The following is a 20,028-nucleotide window of genomic DNA, read 5'->3' as shown; positions in this document are numbered from 1 at the left end:
CATAGGGGTATATAATATGCAATTTATCAACAATGAAGAATGAAATATGAGCCCTCATATCCAGTCTGCTTTCTAACTTTCCCCCCATTCATTTATGAGATTTCAATGCCTCAAATACCGTAAGAGAATTATATCTTTATTCTTGGGTTGAACCAATTATCTTTTTGAGGGTTTTCAACTGATGAAAGAATTCTGTAGGAGCACAATGAAGAGACTGCCTTCAGAAAGGCTCATTACCAAGGAGGGGGGACCTGGAATACCACCAATATTAAATGCTGTAAATTGGTGTAAGAGATAAAATAGAATCGGTGTCTCACACTCCTTCCTTTCCAGGAATTAAATTGGCCTTCCTTCCTAGATCAGAGACTAACAAGACACGGTGTTCTTGTTTTCTCGTAAAAATCTCAAGAATCCTTAATACTCTCCTAAAAGGTGTGAAATTATTTTTCAGCTGAAGCAAAAAGTTCCATTATCTCTTGGTACATATCCACACCATAATAGTGGAGTTGCCCATAGGAAATTGCTCTGCAATTAATAGGAACTAGTGCAAGTCATATAACCTTTCTAAGCCTCAGTTAACTTACCTGTAAACTGGATGGTTTTTTTAGTATTAAATGAGACAGAATACGTATAGAAATCTTTATAGTATCTAGCACATAGACATTTAATATATAGTTGGTATGACTGATATTATTATTATTTGTTTGGATCAGAGGCTTCTAGGCCATTTTAGAACTCAAGCTTTTATTTTTAATTTTTTATCTTGTGTCTTTTGTTACACTTTTTAACATCTTTATTGAGACATAATCCATATACCATAAAATCCACCCATTTAAAGTATACATTTCAATGGTAAAGTTACAGAGTTGTGTAACCATTACCACAATCTAAGTTTAAAACATTTTCATTACTCCCCCAAAACCAGGACCTATTAGCAGTCACTCACCATTGCTCTCCCCAACTCCCTACAGCTCCAGGCAACCACTAATCTACTTTCTGTCTCCATGATTTGCCTCTTCTGGACATTTCATATAAATGGAATCGTACAAAATGTGGTCTTTTGTGATTGGCTTCTTCCACTTATCATAACATTTTTGGGGTTCATCTGTGTTGTAGCATGTGTAAATACTCATTCCTTTTTATGGCTGGATAATATTCCTTTTACTGCTGTATATTGCTGAAAATATACCACATTTTGTTTGTCCGTTCATCAGTTGCTGGATGTTTGTGTTTCCAGTTTTGGGGTGTTATGAATAATGCCACTGTGGACATCCACATACAAGTTTTTGTGTGGTTATATGCTTTCATTTCTTTAGGAGTGGAAAGGCTGGGTCATGTGGTAACTCGGTGTTTAACAGTTTTTAGGAACTGCCAAATTGTTATTCAAATTGGCTGCACTGTTTGATATTCCCACCAGCAATGAATGAAGGCTTCAATTTAGCTGCATTCTCACCAACACTTACGTTGCGGTTTATATTATAACCATCTTAGTTGGTGTGAAGTGGTATCTCAGAGTGGTTTTAATTTGAATTTCCTTAATGAATAATGATGTTGATCATCATTTCATGTGCTTTTTGTGCTTTTGTATGTCTTCTTTGGAGAAATATCTATTCGCATTCTTTGCCCATTTTATATTTGGGTTAATTATCTTTTATTATCGAGTGGTGAGAGTTCTTTATATATTCTGCATACAAGTCTCTCATCAGATATATGATTTACACATATTTTCAACCCATTCTGTAGGTTGTCTTGATATTACTGTTATTAACTGATAGATCTGGACCTCTCTCTCTATATTTCATGTTTCCATGCCATCTTAACTGATTTACACAAACTCTCTTTCCAGCCTCTGTTTCTGTACCTTGCTCTCCAGTCTGTCCACGAGCCTCTTCAGGTCCCCGAGGAATATCTGAAGCCATATGACTTTATCCAAGATAAGAACAGGCATTACTATGCAGGAATGGTGTCCCTTATGGATGAAGCCGTGGGAAATGTCACCGCAGCCTTGAAAAGCCATGGGCTCTGGGACAACACAGTGTTCATCTTCTCCACAGGTAAGTCTGTCAATAGGAAAAGCATCTCTTGACAAAGCTTAGGACATGATATTCAATAAATGCAATGAAGACAAATTGGAGCACTTAGCAGTTCCTTATTAAAATAAATGCTAACTGCAAGAGTGAAGACATGATCATAATGGATAGAAAGATGTGTCTAAGGAAACATAATTATGGGCTTTCCCCCCTTTCTTCAAATATCAAAATATTCTGGGTGTATGCTTGAAAACAAGTGCTCACTGAGTAAATATGAGTGGACGTCACTCCCACACAGGGCCGCTGGGCAGTGAATCCCGCGAGTGATGGCTCACAGCAATCGCTGTCTGCCCAGCTTCTATCACTAGTTCTGCTGACTATAGGGGTCTCTGTATCAGTGCAGAGAGACAGATGGGAACATTATGAAGACAGATAAGGAATGGAGCCATTTAAATCTAGGCTAGAGTCTCCAAGTATAGATTATTTTGTATTAAAATTTTCTGACAATAAAAGTTATACATGCCGATTATAGAAAAAACAACAGAAAAGAAGAAAGAAGGGAATTTAAAAAAAAATCATTTTCATTATGGCAGCATCATTCTGACTTTTAATCTGAATCTGTTTTCTAAAATTTCCCTATGATGTGCTTTGGGTATAGATCTTGGTTTCTTCCTTCTGCTGAGTACTCAGAGAGCACTTTCTATCTTGAAAATGCAGATCCTTTTGTGATGGGAAATTTTCTTGTATTATTTATTTCAGAATTGTTTGGCCCTCCATCCCACTTTTCTCCTATACTGCTTTTACAAAATTCCTGTTATTTGGATATTGGATTAATCCTCTAATTTTCTTAGGTTTTTTTAAATCTCCTATTTTCTTTATTTGAGAAATTTTCTTAACCATTATTTTGTAATCGTTCTATTGAATTCATTGCAACCAACATTTTTTAATTATCAAGAACGCTGTCTTATTTTCTGGCAATTCCTTTTTTATGAAGTTCTGTTTTTACTTTGTGGATATAATAATTTATTGCTCCAAAGCCTGTGCTCTTAACCATTAATTTTATATATGTGTGAGTATGTATGTAAGTTTGTGTATAAATATACATATATGCGTGTATGTATATGCATACATATATGTTTAAGTTTGCCTATACTGCCAACATTGTCTCTTTTCCTTTTAAAGTCATTTGTATCTCTGTTTTGGTCTCTCTTTCATAAAGGACGCTTTCTTAGATTCCTAGTGATCCTTGACTAAAACCTAAAAATTTAACTGAAAACTCCAAGGATGAGGTCAGGGCTTGTCGTCTGATGAGTTTTAAAGTGACTGTGTAAGGGGGGGTGAAGTGACATGTTGCAGAGTTAATCTGGTTATTCTACTCATTGTTTGTTTGTTTGTTTTTTGAGTTGTTTTGTTTTGCTTTTGATCAGGCATGGCTATTGAACCTAGCATTTATTGTGTGCTTACTGTGTGCAGGATAGAGTTCTAAGTGCTTTACATGAATTAGTTTAGTTAATCCTCAGAATGAGTCTCTGGGGACTGTTATTATCCCATCTTGCAGATGTGAGAACTGAAGCACAAAGAAGCTGAATAACTTGCCTAAGGTCACACAGCCAGACAGAGCCAGGCACCAACCTCTCTGGCTCCACTGCAGTCTCCTGCCCCTGGATGTTCTTACTGGACCTCGTGATATAGCAGAACTCTCCCCATGATGTGCTTCTTTATTGATCTGTCGAGGAGCCTGGGCAGGGCCAGGGGGAGCAGCCACCCTGAGCGGCCTTGCTCAGTTGCTGTAGTGCAATACAAATACTATAATGTTCTAAGTATGCCCTGCTGTGCAAAGGGTTGCTATAAGATAACATTTGTTCCCCCCCCCCCCCCCCAAGACTTACTCTTCAGAAGAGAGGGAGACATCTTATAAACAAGTCCTGACAAGATCTATCATATTCTCAGAGTTTTCCTCAACTGACTTTATTTTGAACATCCCGGTAAAGCCCTTTGATCAATGCTGGTATTGCATGCTTATAGAGGTCACCAGAAAGAATCCATAAAAAGGAGGCCAAGACATTTAATACTGATTTGGTAATTATTCCTGGGAAATGACCTCACGAGTGCAAGAATTGGAAGTTATAAGTTGATAAAGCAAGCCTTTGTGATAGAGATTTCACGATAAATGATTTCCTGAAATAAAAGTATATATGGAGTAATGTATCATATGTAGACTGAAAAGTGCTCAGACAGAAGTGAAGATGGTAGCTCTGAAAAACTGTTAAATATCTCATAGTGGTTCCTGTGACAGCGGATATTAATGTCAAGTAGGCATGGGAAGAGGTGGAATAAAATTTTTTCATGGTATGTGAAAGTGGGGGAAAAAAGCAGTATTTCAAGTTCTTTTATTATATGATTTCAAGTGTGTATACCTAACTATTTTAAATAGATAGTTGACTATTTCATAAATATTCATCTTGCATGCATTTCAGTTGGCAAAAATAATTTTGGAGCTATTCACCAAGAAAATGAGGATTACCGTATAATAAGATTGTCTTATATTCTGACACTCTGATATATTAACAGATATTAATCTTGGACTATCTTTGCTTTGTTGGGCTAAATCCAATTTGATTTATGCATGCATTTTTATTATACTGCTGCATTCAGTTTGCTAGGGTTCTGTTTAGGATTTTTGCATCGATTCAGAAGTGAAAGTGGGGTTAGTGGCTTCCTTTCTGTCAGGTTTTGTTGTCTTGGTTATGCTCACTTCATAAAATAGTTGGATGGTTTTTCCATTTTTTCCTATGCTCTGGAACAGTTTATAGATTGTTTGAAAGATCTCTCTGGTTAAGCTGGTCTCTGGAACCTTTTTGGAGGCTTTGTAAAAGAATTATCTCCATAGTTTAAATTTTTTGCTGAATTATATCTAGGTGTGGGTCTTTAAAATATTTTAAAATTAGCTTTGCCTGAAGTACAGTGAGCCCTTTGATCTTCATGCTGAGATTGTTTTTCACTCCAGGAAGTTTTCTTTCTTCATATTTTAGCTTATTGCTTTTGTTCTGCTTGATTCATTTCTCAAAAATACCTTCAATTAGTAGGCTGAATCACTGACTTAGCTTTTCTCTCATCATTTTTAGTTTTTGTCCTTTTTCTCAGACTTCTGGAGCTCCTTTGCATTACCAGTTAGATCGTGTGTTTTTTTGTTTGTTTGTTTTTTTGCAATTTTAATTCTGCTCTTTAATATCTCCAATGTAGATTATTATTAACTGTGTTTTTAGTTTCTTTGCAATCCTTTGTTTGCCTCAGTCCGTTCCCTTTTCCTCTAAAGTTGTTAGTAATAATAATGGCTACTGTTTATTAAATAATTACTGAACGCCTAGGTCTTGTTCAGGTGCTTTTCCTAGACTTTCTCATTATTGGTTATGTAAGCATTAAAGCTCAATGTAACCGTGTGAAATAGATTTCTTTAGCTCCATTTTATAAATGAAGAAATAAAAACTTAACAAGGGTAAGTGATTTGCCCAAGGCCACTGCTATGGTCTGAATGTTCATGTTTACCCAAAATTCACATATTGGAATCCCAACAGCCAGTGTGATGGTGTTAGAAGTTGGGGCATTTGGGAGGTGCTTGAGTCATGAGGGTGGAGCCCTCATGAATGAGATTAGTACTTTTATGAAAGAGACCCCATGAGAGCCCTATCCCCTCTTCCTCCATCTGAGGACACAGCGAGAAGACATGGGCTATGAACCAGGAAGAGGGTCCTCACCATAAGGCAACTGTGTTGGTTCCTTGATCTTGGACTTCCCAGCCTCTAGAATTGAGAACTAAATTTCTGTTGTTTAAAAGCTATCCAGGGTGGGATTTTGTTATAGCAATCTGAATGGACTAAGAGAGCCACTCATCTAACAAATGGAAGAGCTATAATTCATACCCAGGTCTTGAGGTCAATACCTATTAACCCTAATCAATTGTGCTTTTGCATCTCATCTTCTTTTCCTTTTACCTCATCACGTTGTCCTTTATCTCAGCTTTTGTCTTTCAACACTTCTGTTCATAGATCCCATGCTTTTCCTGAATGGAACTTCTCTAAAATCTTCATTTCCATAGTACTCGTAAATCATAACCAGCTTTATACCCTTTCTCTGAGTATACCGTGTTTCCCTGAAAATAAGACCTAGCCGGACCGTCAGCTCTAATGCGTCTTTTGGAGCAAAAATTAATATAAGGCCCGGTCTTATTTTATATTATATAAGACACGGTCTTATATTATATTGTATTATGTAAGACCCGGGCTTACATTAAAATAAGACCAGGTCTTATATTAATTTTTGTTCCAAAAGAGCTGATGGTCCGGCTAGGTCTTATTTTTAGGGAAACACAGTAGCGGTGAAGGATCTGTCCACATGGTAAGCTCTTGGCCTCTCGTCACTGTTCCCTAGTTACTCCCTTCTCAAATCTATAGCTTGAGGTCAGGTTGATACACACCTGACCTCACTCAGTTCCCAGTCGCCTGTAGGCATGGAGTCTCCTGTATTCGAATTATTGAACCTGATTGACCTGTGTTTGGCTCTTTTGGCTTCCTGCTAAAACCACCCCAACGTGCTCTGCAAGACTCTTCCTATTTCCATGCCTTTAGGGCTTTATTTTTGGGGTCACTGCCCAACATACAATGTGTCCCCCTGTCAGACTCTTTTCTGCCCTGACCCATTTTGGGGGGGGGAGTGGGGGGAGTTGTGATCTCTAACTGTACACAGAAAGGTGAGGAGGTAATCCGTCTCTGCTCATGTCAAAAATTAGTACTGTCCCCTCCCAGGCTGCCTCCCTGCCTCTTTTCAAGAAGGTGGTGTAACACTGTGTCCTGAGGTAATTGGGATACATCAGTCCTTGTTTCCTCAGCCCAGCTTCTTCAGCCGTACAGCTTATGGAAATTTCCCAAGATTCTGGCATTACAGGTTATCTGTTAGTCTTGGTTTCTCACCTTGTGATGAGTTTTCATCTTATTCTGTATCTTTGTTATGAAGATGCCATGTTAGCCTTGGTTCCTATCACCGTGGCTGATCTTCATAGTTGCTTAATTCCAGGAATCCTCACAGAAATCTGACCCTGAGTAAAATGAGCTAAGATTAGAACCAACTCTGGAGCAACTAGATCATGAATTAAAACTAGGAAAACTGATTCTAAAACCTTGAAGAGAAAACAGCAGTCGATCTCAGCATCTTTGAGCAGCTGTTACAGGCACACCTGGTTTTATTGGGCTTTGCTTTATTGCGCTTCACACATTGAAGGTGAGACCCTCCACCAGCAAAAAGATTACAACTCACTTTATTGCTAAACTTGCTTTATTGCGGTGGTCTGGAAGCGAACCTACAATATCTCTGAAGTATGTCTATATATTTTTATATTAACTTTTATCAGAATAAGCAGTTTCCTTACATTTAGATGAGATTTTGACTATAAGGGGAAACCTAATTTGCAGTTCTTTCTCTGGAGACTTTTTCTGTGTTTATTGACAATTTCATTGCCTGAAATAGAATTTAATAATGTGTTGTAATAATGTTGTTAAAACCGAAGGAAACAGGACCTGGATCTGGCTCATCATAGAGGAGTGATTCATTTTTTCCAGTTTTCTCACTTCACTTAGCACTGTTCTTCTTTATAAGCATGGAAATACTGGGTGCATACAGATAAATAAATGTTGAATCCATTAGTACAGAAAACCCTGAGATACACTAGCTTCTTGGTATCATGCTTATATTTAGTGAAAGGGAGAAGCAAAGGTATTTTTTTTTAATTAAAGTTTATTGGGGTGACAATTGTTACTAAAGTTACATAGGTTTCAGGTGTACAATTCTGTAACACATCATCTATATATCACATTGTGTGTTCACCACCCAGAGTCAGTTCTACTTCCATCACCATATATTTGACCCCATTTACATTCAACCACCACCCCCCTCCCTCCTCACGCTCTGGTAACCACTAAATGTCATACACATTTTTTTTTTAGGTTTAAATGTTTGGGGAAACTAACTTTTTTAAAAATCTCCTTTTATAATGAGGTTGTTGCATGAGGCTTCTCATTTCTTGCCATCATCATCTGAGTACATAATGTGGTTATTCTCAGTAGGCCATCTGGGGACTGCCTGCCGCAGTGGAGTGTTTGTCAAAAATGCACTTTCTGAGGTGATGTCTGTGCAACATTGTGAATGTGCTCAACGTTACGAAATTGAACACTTTAGAATCGTTACTTTTATGTTATGTGAATTTCACCTCAATTCTTAAAAGTGCAATTTTTCACATTCTCTCACAGAAATACTAAATGATAAACACTGGGGTGAGGGCCCAGGAATCTCCATTTTTAACAATAATCTAGGTGATTATTTTGTACACAGAAATTTGAGAACCTCTAGTCTAAGGTAACTTATTTAAATTAAATCTTGGGAATTTACCTAATGAGGAATGTATATTTATATAATTTATATAAAATTATTATTTAAATAGTTTGTATGTATATATTACACAGAAATGCCAGAAATCAATTGGGTTTGAAGTTCAGTCTCTCCTAGATGGTTTTCACTTCAGGTAAATGCACCCATTTCTAGAAACAGACTCCTCAAAAAAGCTAATAAGAAAAATCTCAATTTAATTATTCTGCTCTCCATGCCCTTACTGCATTTAAATTGCAACATTAATAGACTAATGTCTCCCTGCCTCTTTTCAGATAGGCATATGAGTAATTGTGACTGCATATTGCTTGTCTCATTACCAATATAATTTTCTGTTTTTTTGTTGTTGTTTTTTAATACAAAGGTGACCCTTCTAATCCCTCTCTGGTAGGATATGATCAGAGTTCAAAGCCCAGCTTTCCTGCCAATTAGTTATGTAGAATCCAGCTTAAGTTTCATTATCTATTAAGTGCAGGCTGGCCGAGCTTTCGTTTATTCACTCAGTCTCTCATTGCAGAGAGAAAGATAGATAAGACATCATTCCAGCCCTTAGGAAACGCGCAGTCTAGTGAGGCAAACAAGCAAATGCATTATTATGATGCAGTGGAAAATGCAGCCTAGAGTGCTGTGTGCACGTAGCAGGGGTGCCTACCCGGGCCTGGGGGCTGGGGAGGCTTTCTGTGAATTAAATGTTGGGAATGAGATGGTCAGATAAATGGTGTGCCCGTGGGGAGGAGGGTGGGCAGCATTCTCAGCTGTGAGAGAGAAAGGCGAACAAGGGCAGAGTGGAGAGAGCAGTTGTGCAGGAGGTTCGGCGGGGCTGGAGCCCAGAGTGCAAGGTGGGGAATGGTGAGGTGTGAGGCTGGAGAGCGTGACGTGAGAGCCAGCTCAGAAAAGAAGGAATTGAGAAGGTGCTCGGAAGGCAATGGGGAGATACTGAAAGGCTTTAAGTAGGCTCAGATTTTCGTTTTAAGATTGGTGTGGAGGACGCTGGAGGCAAGCTGACCTTTTAAGAGGCGATGGCTGGTAAGAGGGGTAGGAGGATACGGAGAGCCTGAATAATGGGAGAGAGAAAATTGATGGAGATGAAAGGGCAGATTTAAGAAATACGTAAGAGAGCTTGGACCAGTTGACCTCTAAGAGTTCTTGTTACTAGGAAAGTTGATTTCCTAGTAACTATAATTCTATTTTCCCAGAACTTTTGTCAGGGCTGGTGATAACATTTGATGGAGCCCTCCCTTCTGTTGGCAATGGGGTGGATTTGCAGAACGCTGGAAAGGATGCAGCAATGGACAGAGTGCCCTTACAGCGTGCATCGCAGTACATCCATAGTCCATTTGAGACTGGGGCGGGGATCCGCTACAGTATTGAGAAACGTGTGAAAATGGTTTTCAGTATCACAGAGACTTGAGGGCGAAGTCTTCTGATGGACAAGCACTTGCCCTGCTCAGGTCAGCCCTGCACATGGAGATATGTCCTGCCCCTGAGGGTCAGGAGCATCAACATCTAGGAACACTGAACGGACCCTGTGTCTGCTGAACCCAGTAGAGTCATTTATTACAGAGCTTAACCTTTTAACATTTATTATATGAGCTTTCACAAAATCGTATGTAATTTAATATCTTAAACAGCGCAGTAAAGAATCTTAACTAATCCCTCTAAATCTTATGTGCTTTTCTCCCTTGTATGTAGAATTCCCTTAAAAAGTGGTACTGGAGAGCTCCTTCATGGTTTTAAATGTACTTATGCAATTGGCAGACATTAAAATATTATAGAAATTCGGTGCCAGGAACAAAGTAATCTGACTGTTGGCAAACCAATCCCACTAGCTTCTTCAAACACTTAAACGAATTCCTGACAAAGCTAAGGAAAACCTGTTAAGTGAATAAATCATATAGTGTGCCCACACTGTCTGTCTTTGCAATTATCCCTTTATTTAACACATGTACCATAGCGGGAAATAGCAACCCATGGCTCAAAGCTATGAGACTATATTTTTTCCTAACCAAAAATCAATTCATTTCACCTTTTTAATCTTTCTATGCAAATGCCCATGCTGAAAGCATATTGGATCACTTGGAAATTTTATTAATAATAGGTAGTAACGCATACATCTTTGTTGATTTCTTGATTATTTTATTGAAAGAAATGCATTTTTTCCCCAAACTTTCAAAATTGGTTTATTCAATCAAATCTATTATTCAATGGGTACCTATTATGTTCTAGGAGCTGTGCTAGTAGTTAATGCATTTGAATACAAGTTTTAATACAAATAGAAAACATTCCCTGCTATTTCTGTGTACCAGGTACTACGCTTTGCACTTATCATGGCCTAGCTAATGAAAATAAAACTTTATACATCATCATTAGCACGTACTTACTGAGCACCTCCTCCATCCAAACCCATGTGCTAGATGCTAGCTATTAAAAAATAAAATATGTTCTTTGCTTTTCCAGAACTTACAGTCTGCTTTGGGGATAAGGTACATACATAGAACTCTGATATAGTCACTCAGATATAAGATAATATATAAGCACCTCATGGGGCAGATAAAGTAAAATATGTCATGGATTTTGTAAAGAAGATCAGAGAAGGGAGTGATCTTGTTGGGATGGCAAGGTCAGGAATGACACTTCACAGAGGAACAGAGGCAGAACTTGAACTTAGCTTCAACAAAAGCCAGATCCCCCTGGACATGCTCCATATGGCCTCTGATGGCTCTAAGGGAGCCAGGTCACCAATGCATTTTAAAGGTCCCCAGAAAAGTCTTGCATTTGTATTCTCTGTGACAAAACATTGGATTCACAATCCCAGAGACTAAAGAAAAGATCCTTCTCAATCCCTGTTTATCAAGATCTTCAATGTTTTATTATATTTGATTATTTGTATGCTATAATACTGTATTTTTGACATTATGAGATTTTCAGTATGTGAAGCATGAAACAATCTTATTTTTGCACTACTATGAGAAGTGGCCTTTCCCTGAATTGAAAATTGGCCTGTGAGTTTATAAGTGGCCGCTCCCTGAGTTTATAATTAATGGAAGATACATATTGAACTGAGTGTATTTATTGACTAAAATTGCAAGAAGCTTTCCAGTTTGTTTGGGTTTACTTTCTCCTCTTGTTTTGCATTCGATTTTTAAAGGTCACATTTAAAATAGATCCATTTCTTATATTGTACATTCCTCTCAGAATTCACTGGAGTGAAAATTGCCTGTGAGGGTGAGAGGAATGTTAGCTTGGACAGGCTGATCTGGAGAATGGAAGAAGGTGGAAAGTAGATTCTACATAGAAATAATCACATGGGAGCCATGGTCACAGCAAGAGGAGGCGCTGAAATAAAGTCTGGTTGCAGCAAGCTGTAGGTGTAAATGCACAGTAGACATCTGGAGGATGAAAGGGGAACTAAATGGTCTAGAAGTTAATCAGTTTACAAATCAACAAAAGTAGATTGTATTTCAGGTGTTTTCCGTCTGAAATTTAAAAAATCAACATCATTAGTAATAGATGGAAGATACGAATTTAAACTTCAAAGGAAGCTCTAGTATTATCAGTTGAAAAACAAAAGCTGTGTATTGTTTCTACTCATATCTTGAAGAACGTAAAAGTAAGGATTTACTCTGTCATAGTTTTTTTAAAGGAAAAATAAAAAAGAGAGTGGCTGAATTTCAGCTACTAAAGAACCCAAACAGCCTAAGTCTCCTCCATTTTACACTCCACACACGTGGGGTTCTCACTGAGGCAGTGGTAACTGCTGTGTGGATGTGTGGAATATATTTGACACATAGGCATTTGCTCAAAAATTAGAGAGTTCCAGCACTAGCTTTTGCTGGCGTTCTGTCCCAGATTCCTCTTCCCTTTGGGTTTCTACAACAATTGCTGTGGTTTTCTGACTTGATTTGAGGCCCTTGCTTAGTCAGCCGAGAAAGGATTGCCAGCTCCTTCCTTCCCAGGGTTTGACAGGGACTTGCTCCTCCATGGAGAGCCTGGGAACCGGTGCCGAAGCCCTTTCAGGAGCTAGCCCTGCTGTGCTTGGCCTCAAACAGGCGGCTCCTCCTTTGCTTGCAGGAGCATGAGATCCTCCTCCCGTCCCCCGCCAGGCCTAAAAACAATAATAAAAATATATTTGAAAAAAAAATCCCCGTCGCTTCTCTTGCTGACTTTGGCACTTAGGTAGAAAAGAATCAACAAAATGTTGTGTACAGAAACTCTGCCTTCCAGGCTTGTTCCCGTCTTACAGAACAATCCGTAACCTTGTGGGGCTCTTTTCTCATGTTTTCTTAATGAGAAAATATTTCAGAGATTATTGGCACCCCAGGTTTCTTCCTTTCCAGGGGTTTCACTCTTAACCAACTGTAATCTCTCTGACCTCTTTTGTATTTGTCTTTCACAGTATGGGCCACATCTAATCAACCTCTTATAAGGTGAGTATTCCAAGTACAGTGATTTTTTTTTTTTTAATCATTTCCATCCTAGATCACTTTCTTATCTGTGTGGATATTTTAAAAATAAGGATTGTTTCAAAAAATTTAAAAAACATTAAAAAAATGACATCTGCTGTGGAGACTACTAGAAAAAAAATAGTATCTCTGCCTTCAAAACAGCCTGTCGTCTGGTGACATATTCTGACATACACAAATGGGTCAAAAGTGTAAAAGAAATGGGGGGTAGGGGAGAAGGGAGTGCTGTGTTTGGACGGAGAATGCTGGCTTTATGGTGCCACTTTGAAATTCCATTTTGGTGTCATGCTTGATGTTCGAAGTTCCTTTTCAAGTCCAAAGGTAATAGAGCAGGCTGACTGACATATATATAGCTCACATCTGTGAGTCTCAGAGGGGAGTGGCATGATTGGTGTCCATGGCAGGTTTTGGTCTTCAGGCTGTCACCAGGTGAGGTCACTTGCCCCCAGTGAGATCATCGGTTTTCTTCTTGGTAACAAGAATTAGTTAATAAGCATGACGATTATGTTTTATTTAAGGCAGTGTCCAGCCACTAGTCCAGCACAGCGTCTAGCATGGAATTCAGGAAATGTTGCAGGTGGAGGAGTGTGGATGCATTCTGGATTTCAAGGTCAAGTGGGTAGAAAAGAAAGATAAAGTTTGGAGGAGAGAGCCTCTGGATAGGGGCCATCAGGGGAGGCTCCTAGAGGAGATGAGATAGAAATTAAGCTGTGCTTCAATGATCGATAAGTTATCAGATCATGACTGGAAAGACAGGGCCTCAGGTACTTGGGGCATGGAGAATGGCATGAGCAGATATGCAGGAAGAGAGAAGAAAAGGTGTCTTCTGGGCCTGGTCACGAGGCCAGTTCAGCCTTCCCATTAGTGTTCAAAAGAACACACAAAACCACAGTGTAAACAGGATACGTCCCCTTAGTATGCTAGTTAATTCTGCTTGAATAAAAGGAAAAATTAAGTCATTTAACTGGTCCTTAATTTACACCATTTTTATATTAAAACAAACAAGGGCAAATCATGCAACAGAATATAGTGGATTTCATGGATTTTTTTAAAGTTAGAAATCTCAGGTTTTTACTCTTTTCTTTGCATCCTTTGATGGAAGAATTAAAAATTCTTTAAAAGAGATCAACTCCATTCATTCACTCATCCTGAGCTTGAGGCAGGAGTGTGATTCCTTCTCAGTGCCTGTGAGAGGTGGGACAAGGCCGAGATGTGACCGGTGGCCTGGGTTCTTCCGTCTCCCAGGATGGAAATCATCCCAGGAGCGGTCACCACAAGAAAGTTTAGACAAGAGGCAAAAGTGCACAAGGCAACCAACACAAAAAAAGGACAGGTTCTGGTGGCTGCTTGAGAGAAGTTGGGGCAGGTTTTAAAGGGAGCTAGGCGTGCTGAAAGCTATGTCTAGGCAGGTCACGGCGGAGGTTTCTTGGCGCCTGCACAGTGTGGCTGCACATACGTGGTATGTCTCCTTAGCATGGTAAATCTCCACCCTTGGGCACGATTTACTATTTAAATTTGGGAAAGGTCACGTTAGGGACATACTTGGGCCTTACTGGCATGTGAAGTGATAGGGAAAGTCCCTCGTTGAGGGCATGCAGCTCTTTGTGGGCTGCCTCCAAGGCTCCTTGAAGCCCATCGGTGGTACCCGAGGGCAGATGTTCTTGTGAAACTCCTCAGGCTCCAGCTGCTGACCTTTCTGACTAACTCAACAGTAGGAAGTTGCCCTCCTGTCTCACAGCACTTGGCTACATAGCCAAGGATTTCACTTAGCTGTTGAAGGACCCCAGTTGGAGGCCCAGGCTCGTTGACACTGCGTATCCTGGATTGCAAATCTTGATGGTGGTTAGAGTGACCCCTCCCAAAGGATGTGCCTCTGTCCCACGCAACAGACATGAAGGACCTCGGTGCTCAGGTCTGGGCTGTGGAGTAAGCACTCTTGCTGAGAATACATGGAGGCATGGTGGCTTTGGTTGGCCTTGGTCTCCCAGGATGATGGAATGAAGGGTCTTCAGAGGCAATTCCTGAGTCTTCAGTTTCCTTTCCCTTCTTGCCTGCTGATCCTAAGCCCTGAATTCCTATCTCAGCGTCTCTAGCCCCTCTGGCTTTCTGCTCTCCCCAGGTCCCTGCCCCACGCTGTTCCTTTGTCTTCAGCATGTTTGGGTTGTGAATCATTACATAACTTAGAGCACAGATTCTGTTCTTCCGAGGCAAAGGCAACCCACTCCGTTTCAAAGCTGTCTCTGGCTCTCCCAACTTTGAGAAAACACCATATGCAGCCTCTCCAAGCTAGAGTGGCATCACAGACCAACCAGAGGTCGAAGTATTGGTAGATAAAAGAGCCTCTCGACCTTTCTTTACGATTTCTGTTTTAGTTTCCATATTTTCTGGCATGTGTCAGATGGACTTTGTTATAATACCAAACTCTGTCCAGTGTTATAGATAGCTTTTTTGTACCATGGTCATCTACTCACAAGTTAAAGGAATTAAGAAAATACCAAGAAAAATTCAGGTAACGAGTGCACTGGCATACGTTATTCATGGGGGAAAAGGATCTGTGCTGTCCAGTAGGGGGCCCCTCACCACCGGTAGCTATTGAGCATTTGAAACGTGGCTAATTTGAATTGAGACGTGCTGTATGTGTAAAATAATGAATTTCAAAGACTTGGTATGAAAAAAAGATTGTAAAGTAATATCTCAACAATTTTTATATTGATGACATGTTGAAATGATAATGTTTTTGATCTATTGCGTTGAATAAAATATATTATTGAGATTAATTTTAACTGTTTATTTTTATCTTTTTAAAACATGGCCTCTAGAAAATTTTACATTGCATATGTGGCTCCTATTGTATTTCTATTGGACACTGCCACTTTAGTCTGGAGCTTCATAATGCAGTGATTCGTACCTCTTGGGAGTTGCCCAGGGATAGTTTACTAAAGAGTTTCTCTCTTAATGATCAGGGGAAGATGGGAATAATACATAGTAGACTGTAAGTTTCTACAGGGCAAGAGCTGTGTGTTTGTCTTACTTTGGAAGCGAGTGGTGAGGTCATTTGCAGAGGAGGCTTATAACTTGGCTTGGAAGGCTATAGCATTGACAGCATCATTGAAATAAGGGTATTGCCTCCCATTGACTCCACTGAAAGATGTAGTTCATTTGTTTACTTAAGTCTAAGGTTTAAATGTGGAATGAATGAATGAAGGAAGGAAGGAAAGAAAGAAGGAAGGAAGGGAGGAAGGGAGGAAGACAAAAGGAAAAGAAAGGAAGAAATCTATATCTCCAGTGGATCTCATCATGTAGAAAGGCATTTGGGCAAGAACCATGGTCATATGTATTGTTATTTTATAAATGCAGATGCAACGTGGTGGAGGCAAAGGAGGAAGGAAAGTCTTCCAACTGCTCTAAAAAGAACCCAAAATATTTAACTTGTTTGCTATGATGTGATAGCACTTCCTCCTCGGTACCAGAATAAATAGTTATAACATATAACACATGGGATTATGGGATCCTGGATCAGTTTATTAGTAAATGCCCATGTTGTATAACATTCTTTTTTGAAATTTTTATCATTAGTACTTATATAGGTTGAAAGTACTCTCGAGCCTACTGTATCCATTTTCAGCAATCTTTTTTTTTTCTTTTTTCAGATTATAAAATCTTTTTTTGGACAAGTGCACTGTTAGTAAAGTATTTCTCCATAAAATAGGAATGATCTTTTCCAAAAAAGAAAGCTGTGTTCTTAAAGATTTTTTTTTTTTTTCAGAGTAGTTGGAGTTTCACAGAATTAAAAGGAAGGTACAGTGATTTCCCCGTGTCCTCCTGCCCCTCACTTGCGTGGCCTCCCCATTATCATCATCCAGGGGGCTATTGTTGTTGTTTTGTTGTTGTTAGAAATTTTAATAAAAATAAACAGCAAATTCAAAATTATGTTAATATTCCATATTTTTCTGCTTTGAAGGTATATTGACCCAGTTTTCTATTGTTTTTTAAGGCCTTTAAAAAATACCCTTTGTTGTAGATCCTCATTGTCTTCTAATTCTCTGAGGTAGATGAGAAATAATTATCACCTTTTTGTGAATAGGGAAATAATCACAGAGAGGTTATTTGTTGAAAAACACAGGTATTACATAGTATTACACAGCTATATGAGTATGAAAGTGTCTTTTGTTCACCATAAAATATGCTGTTCTGGAAAGTGAGAAGTTGTGTCTCATTTTTAGGTGCATTTCTTTTTATTAAATTCTATACCATGCTTTGTTTAATAATATAGTTATTTATAAGATGTTTAGAAAGTTAAGAGAGGTAAATTGAATTCTCGATCTTGGTAATTTTCCTTTCCTCCCAATAGTAATAAAAAGGATTTCGGCATCCTTGCTTGCTTCTTGGAGGCAAGGTTGCTGTGAATCTATGAGACCTTCATTATCACATTTCCACTGCTTTATTTCTCACCTCATATTCTTGAGGAATTTAATGAGTCTTAGTGCTGTGTATGGCTAAACACCAATGGCATTTATTTTCTCTGCGGGAGTTTATTTACTTTTTTTCTTAGATGGCTGTCCCTTTGTTGATAATATTTTCTCAAGTCTTGAAGCACTAATGAGTTTGGAGCTTCAGCAAGATCACTTGTTAACACCAAATGCAGAAACCGTGATCCTGTGGATTAGTGCTTGGTCTGTGTAGCAGTCAACCAGGGATCCTGCTGAGAATTGTCAATGAGAAGGAAATGATGGGTCGTGATAATAAGGTGCTCCAAGTTGGAGGGTTCAGAAAGGAGCAGATATAAACAGCCTCTTCCTTGGAGACACCGAGCCAGTTAGCCAGTGTTTGTTTCCTTAAGTGTTCATGACTTGAAAAACATATAGAACCTAGACAGCGTATGTTTCCAAGTGCAAAAATAATGGTCAGTGCATCTTTCTCTCTGTTATGTATGTATACAGTGTGTGAAAAGTAAGAAGGAAGAAACACATTTTGGAAAAGAAAAAATGATTTTAAATGTTGATATTTGAGAACAATGCTTTGCTTGTAAAGTTGTATACTCTTATCTCAACTCCAACACAGTCTATTTCCTGAAGCACACATCCTACTTTCCCCCTGCTCTCTTTTACTAGTCTTGGCGTCGGGCATGCATCACTCTTCATAGGAACTTAGTAATGGACCTAGATTTCATCCTGACTCAAAGAACACACCAGAAGTTGATATTACATTTTAACTTCAATGGCTGCCCAAGTCAAATGCCTGATAGAGCAATATAATATGCCAAAAAAGATTCCAGCTTCAGTCAATATAAAATTCCCTGAAAAATCAACTACTTGGCATGTTAGGAATGGGGAGAGAGTAGAAAGCCAGGTCTGGGCAAGGCCAGAAAGAGGGGGATGAGCTGGCTATAGTACTGTCTCCAGAAGGTTGACAAAGAGTATGGTTTATAATGGCCCGGCAGACATAACAAGTTTGAGACCCATCTTGGAGTGGAGCAAATGGCTAAGACAGATCAGAGACCATGTAATCAGACAAACCAGAGTTCAAATCCTCATTCTATCACTAACTGGGTGACCTTTCTGAGCATCAGTATTCTTATCTGCAAAATTGGGATAAAGCTTACTCACAGGACTACATATTGTAAGAATTAAATAAGATACTTCATGTAAAGCACATGCTACCAGGCCTGGTAGACGACGTCTGACAATTAGGTTCACGAACTTGTCACCGTGCGCTTCCATTGGCAGCACTGTAAAAAAAGCTCGATAAGGTTTCATAACCTTGGTATATCAGTGTCTCACAGCTGTGTTCATGTCGATGTGTGGCGGTGTCTTGCTGAGTGGCGTTCATTAGTGTTGTTGCGTGTTTTTGTGTGCCATTGTGAGAATGTCTGAGCTGGAATTAGAGCAATGAACGAACATTAAATTTCTTGTTAAACTTGGCAAGAGTGGAAGTGAAATCAGGGACATGTTAATCCAAATTTGTGGGGATAATGCCATGAAGAAAATGGCAGTGTACAAATGGATTAAATGTTTTTCTGAGGGGAGAGAAGGTGTCACTGATGAAGAGAGGTCAGGGAGGCCAGTAACGAGGAAAACTGATGAAAACCTTGCAAAAATTCGTTGAATTGTGCATCAAAATCATTGGCTGACTGTGAGAAGCATAGCAGACCAAGTAAACATTGATAGAAAAACAGGAAAATCTTAACTGAAAATCTTGGCATCAGAAAGGTGTGTGCAAAAATGGTCCCAAAGGAGCCCACTGATGAACAAAAGCAGAGGAGAGTCAAAGTTTGCCAAGACCTTTCGGAGAGGCAGGATGATGTTTTGGGCCGTGTTATCACTGGTGATAAAATATGGGTGTACCAATATGACCCTGAAACAAAGGGTCAAAGTGCACAATGGAAGTCAGCCAATTCTCCACAACCAAAAAATTCCATCAGTCCAAATCAAGAGTCAAAATGATGTTGCTAACTTTTTTTGATATCAGAGGGATTATTCATTATGAATTTGTACTAACTGGACAAATAGTTAACCAAGTTTACTATTTGGAAATGCTGAAAAGGCTGTGTGAAAAAGTTAGACAAAAACAACCTGAACTTTTCACCAACAATTAATGGCTCTCGCATCACGACAACACACCAGCTCACGTGGCACTGACTGTGAGGGAGTTTTTAGCCAGTAAACAAATAACTGTATTGGAACACCTTCCTTACTCATGTGATCTGGCCCCCAATGACTTCTTTCTTTACCCAAAGATAAAGGAAATATTGAAAGGAAGATATTCTGATGACATTCAGGACATCAAGGGTAAAATGACACCAGCTCTGATGGCCATACCAGAAAGAGTTCCAAAATTGCTTTGAAGGGTGGACTAGGTGCTGGCGTCGGTACATAGCTTCCCAAGGGGAGTACTTTGAAGGTGACTATAGTGATATTAGCAATGAGGTATGTAGAACTTTTTCTAGGATGAGTCTGTAAACTTAATTGTCAGACCTCGTATTCTTTATTTCAGTTATTGTATTTTTCATTGCTGACTGAGTATTTTTATGTTTTCTATCTCCATTTTTATGTTTCCTATCTCTTTGTTGAAGTTCTCACTGCGATCATTGAGCATTCTTA

The 20,028-nt window shown here is 39.1% G+C and overlaps 1 protein-coding gene across 1 annotated transcript in view; it reads left to right on the top strand.

Annotated features, from left to right (window-relative positions):
- Window positions 1–20,028, top strand: part of ARSB (arylsulfatase B) — a 146,313-nt gene that overhangs the window by 26,137 nt on the left and 100,148 nt on the right. Inside the window, exon 4 of the mRNA XM_019728179.3 lies at window positions 1,847–2,054. Within this exon, the coding sequence (XP_019583738.3) occupies window positions 1,847–2,054 (208 nt within the window). The remainder of the gene's footprint in view (window positions 1–1,846; window positions 2,055–20,028) is intronic.

The sequence above is a fragment of the Rhinolophus sinicus genome, chromosome 3 (assembly GCF_057876585.1).
Source record: "Rhinolophus sinicus isolate RSI-liver-muscle chromosome 3, RSI-T2T, whole genome shotgun sequence".
Lineage (NCBI taxonomy): Eukaryota > Metazoa > Chordata > Mammalia > Chiroptera > Rhinolophidae > Rhinolophus > Rhinolophus sinicus.
The sequence above is the reverse complement of the archived record's forward strand: the minus strand, read 5'-3'. Positions and strand labels throughout refer to the sequence as shown.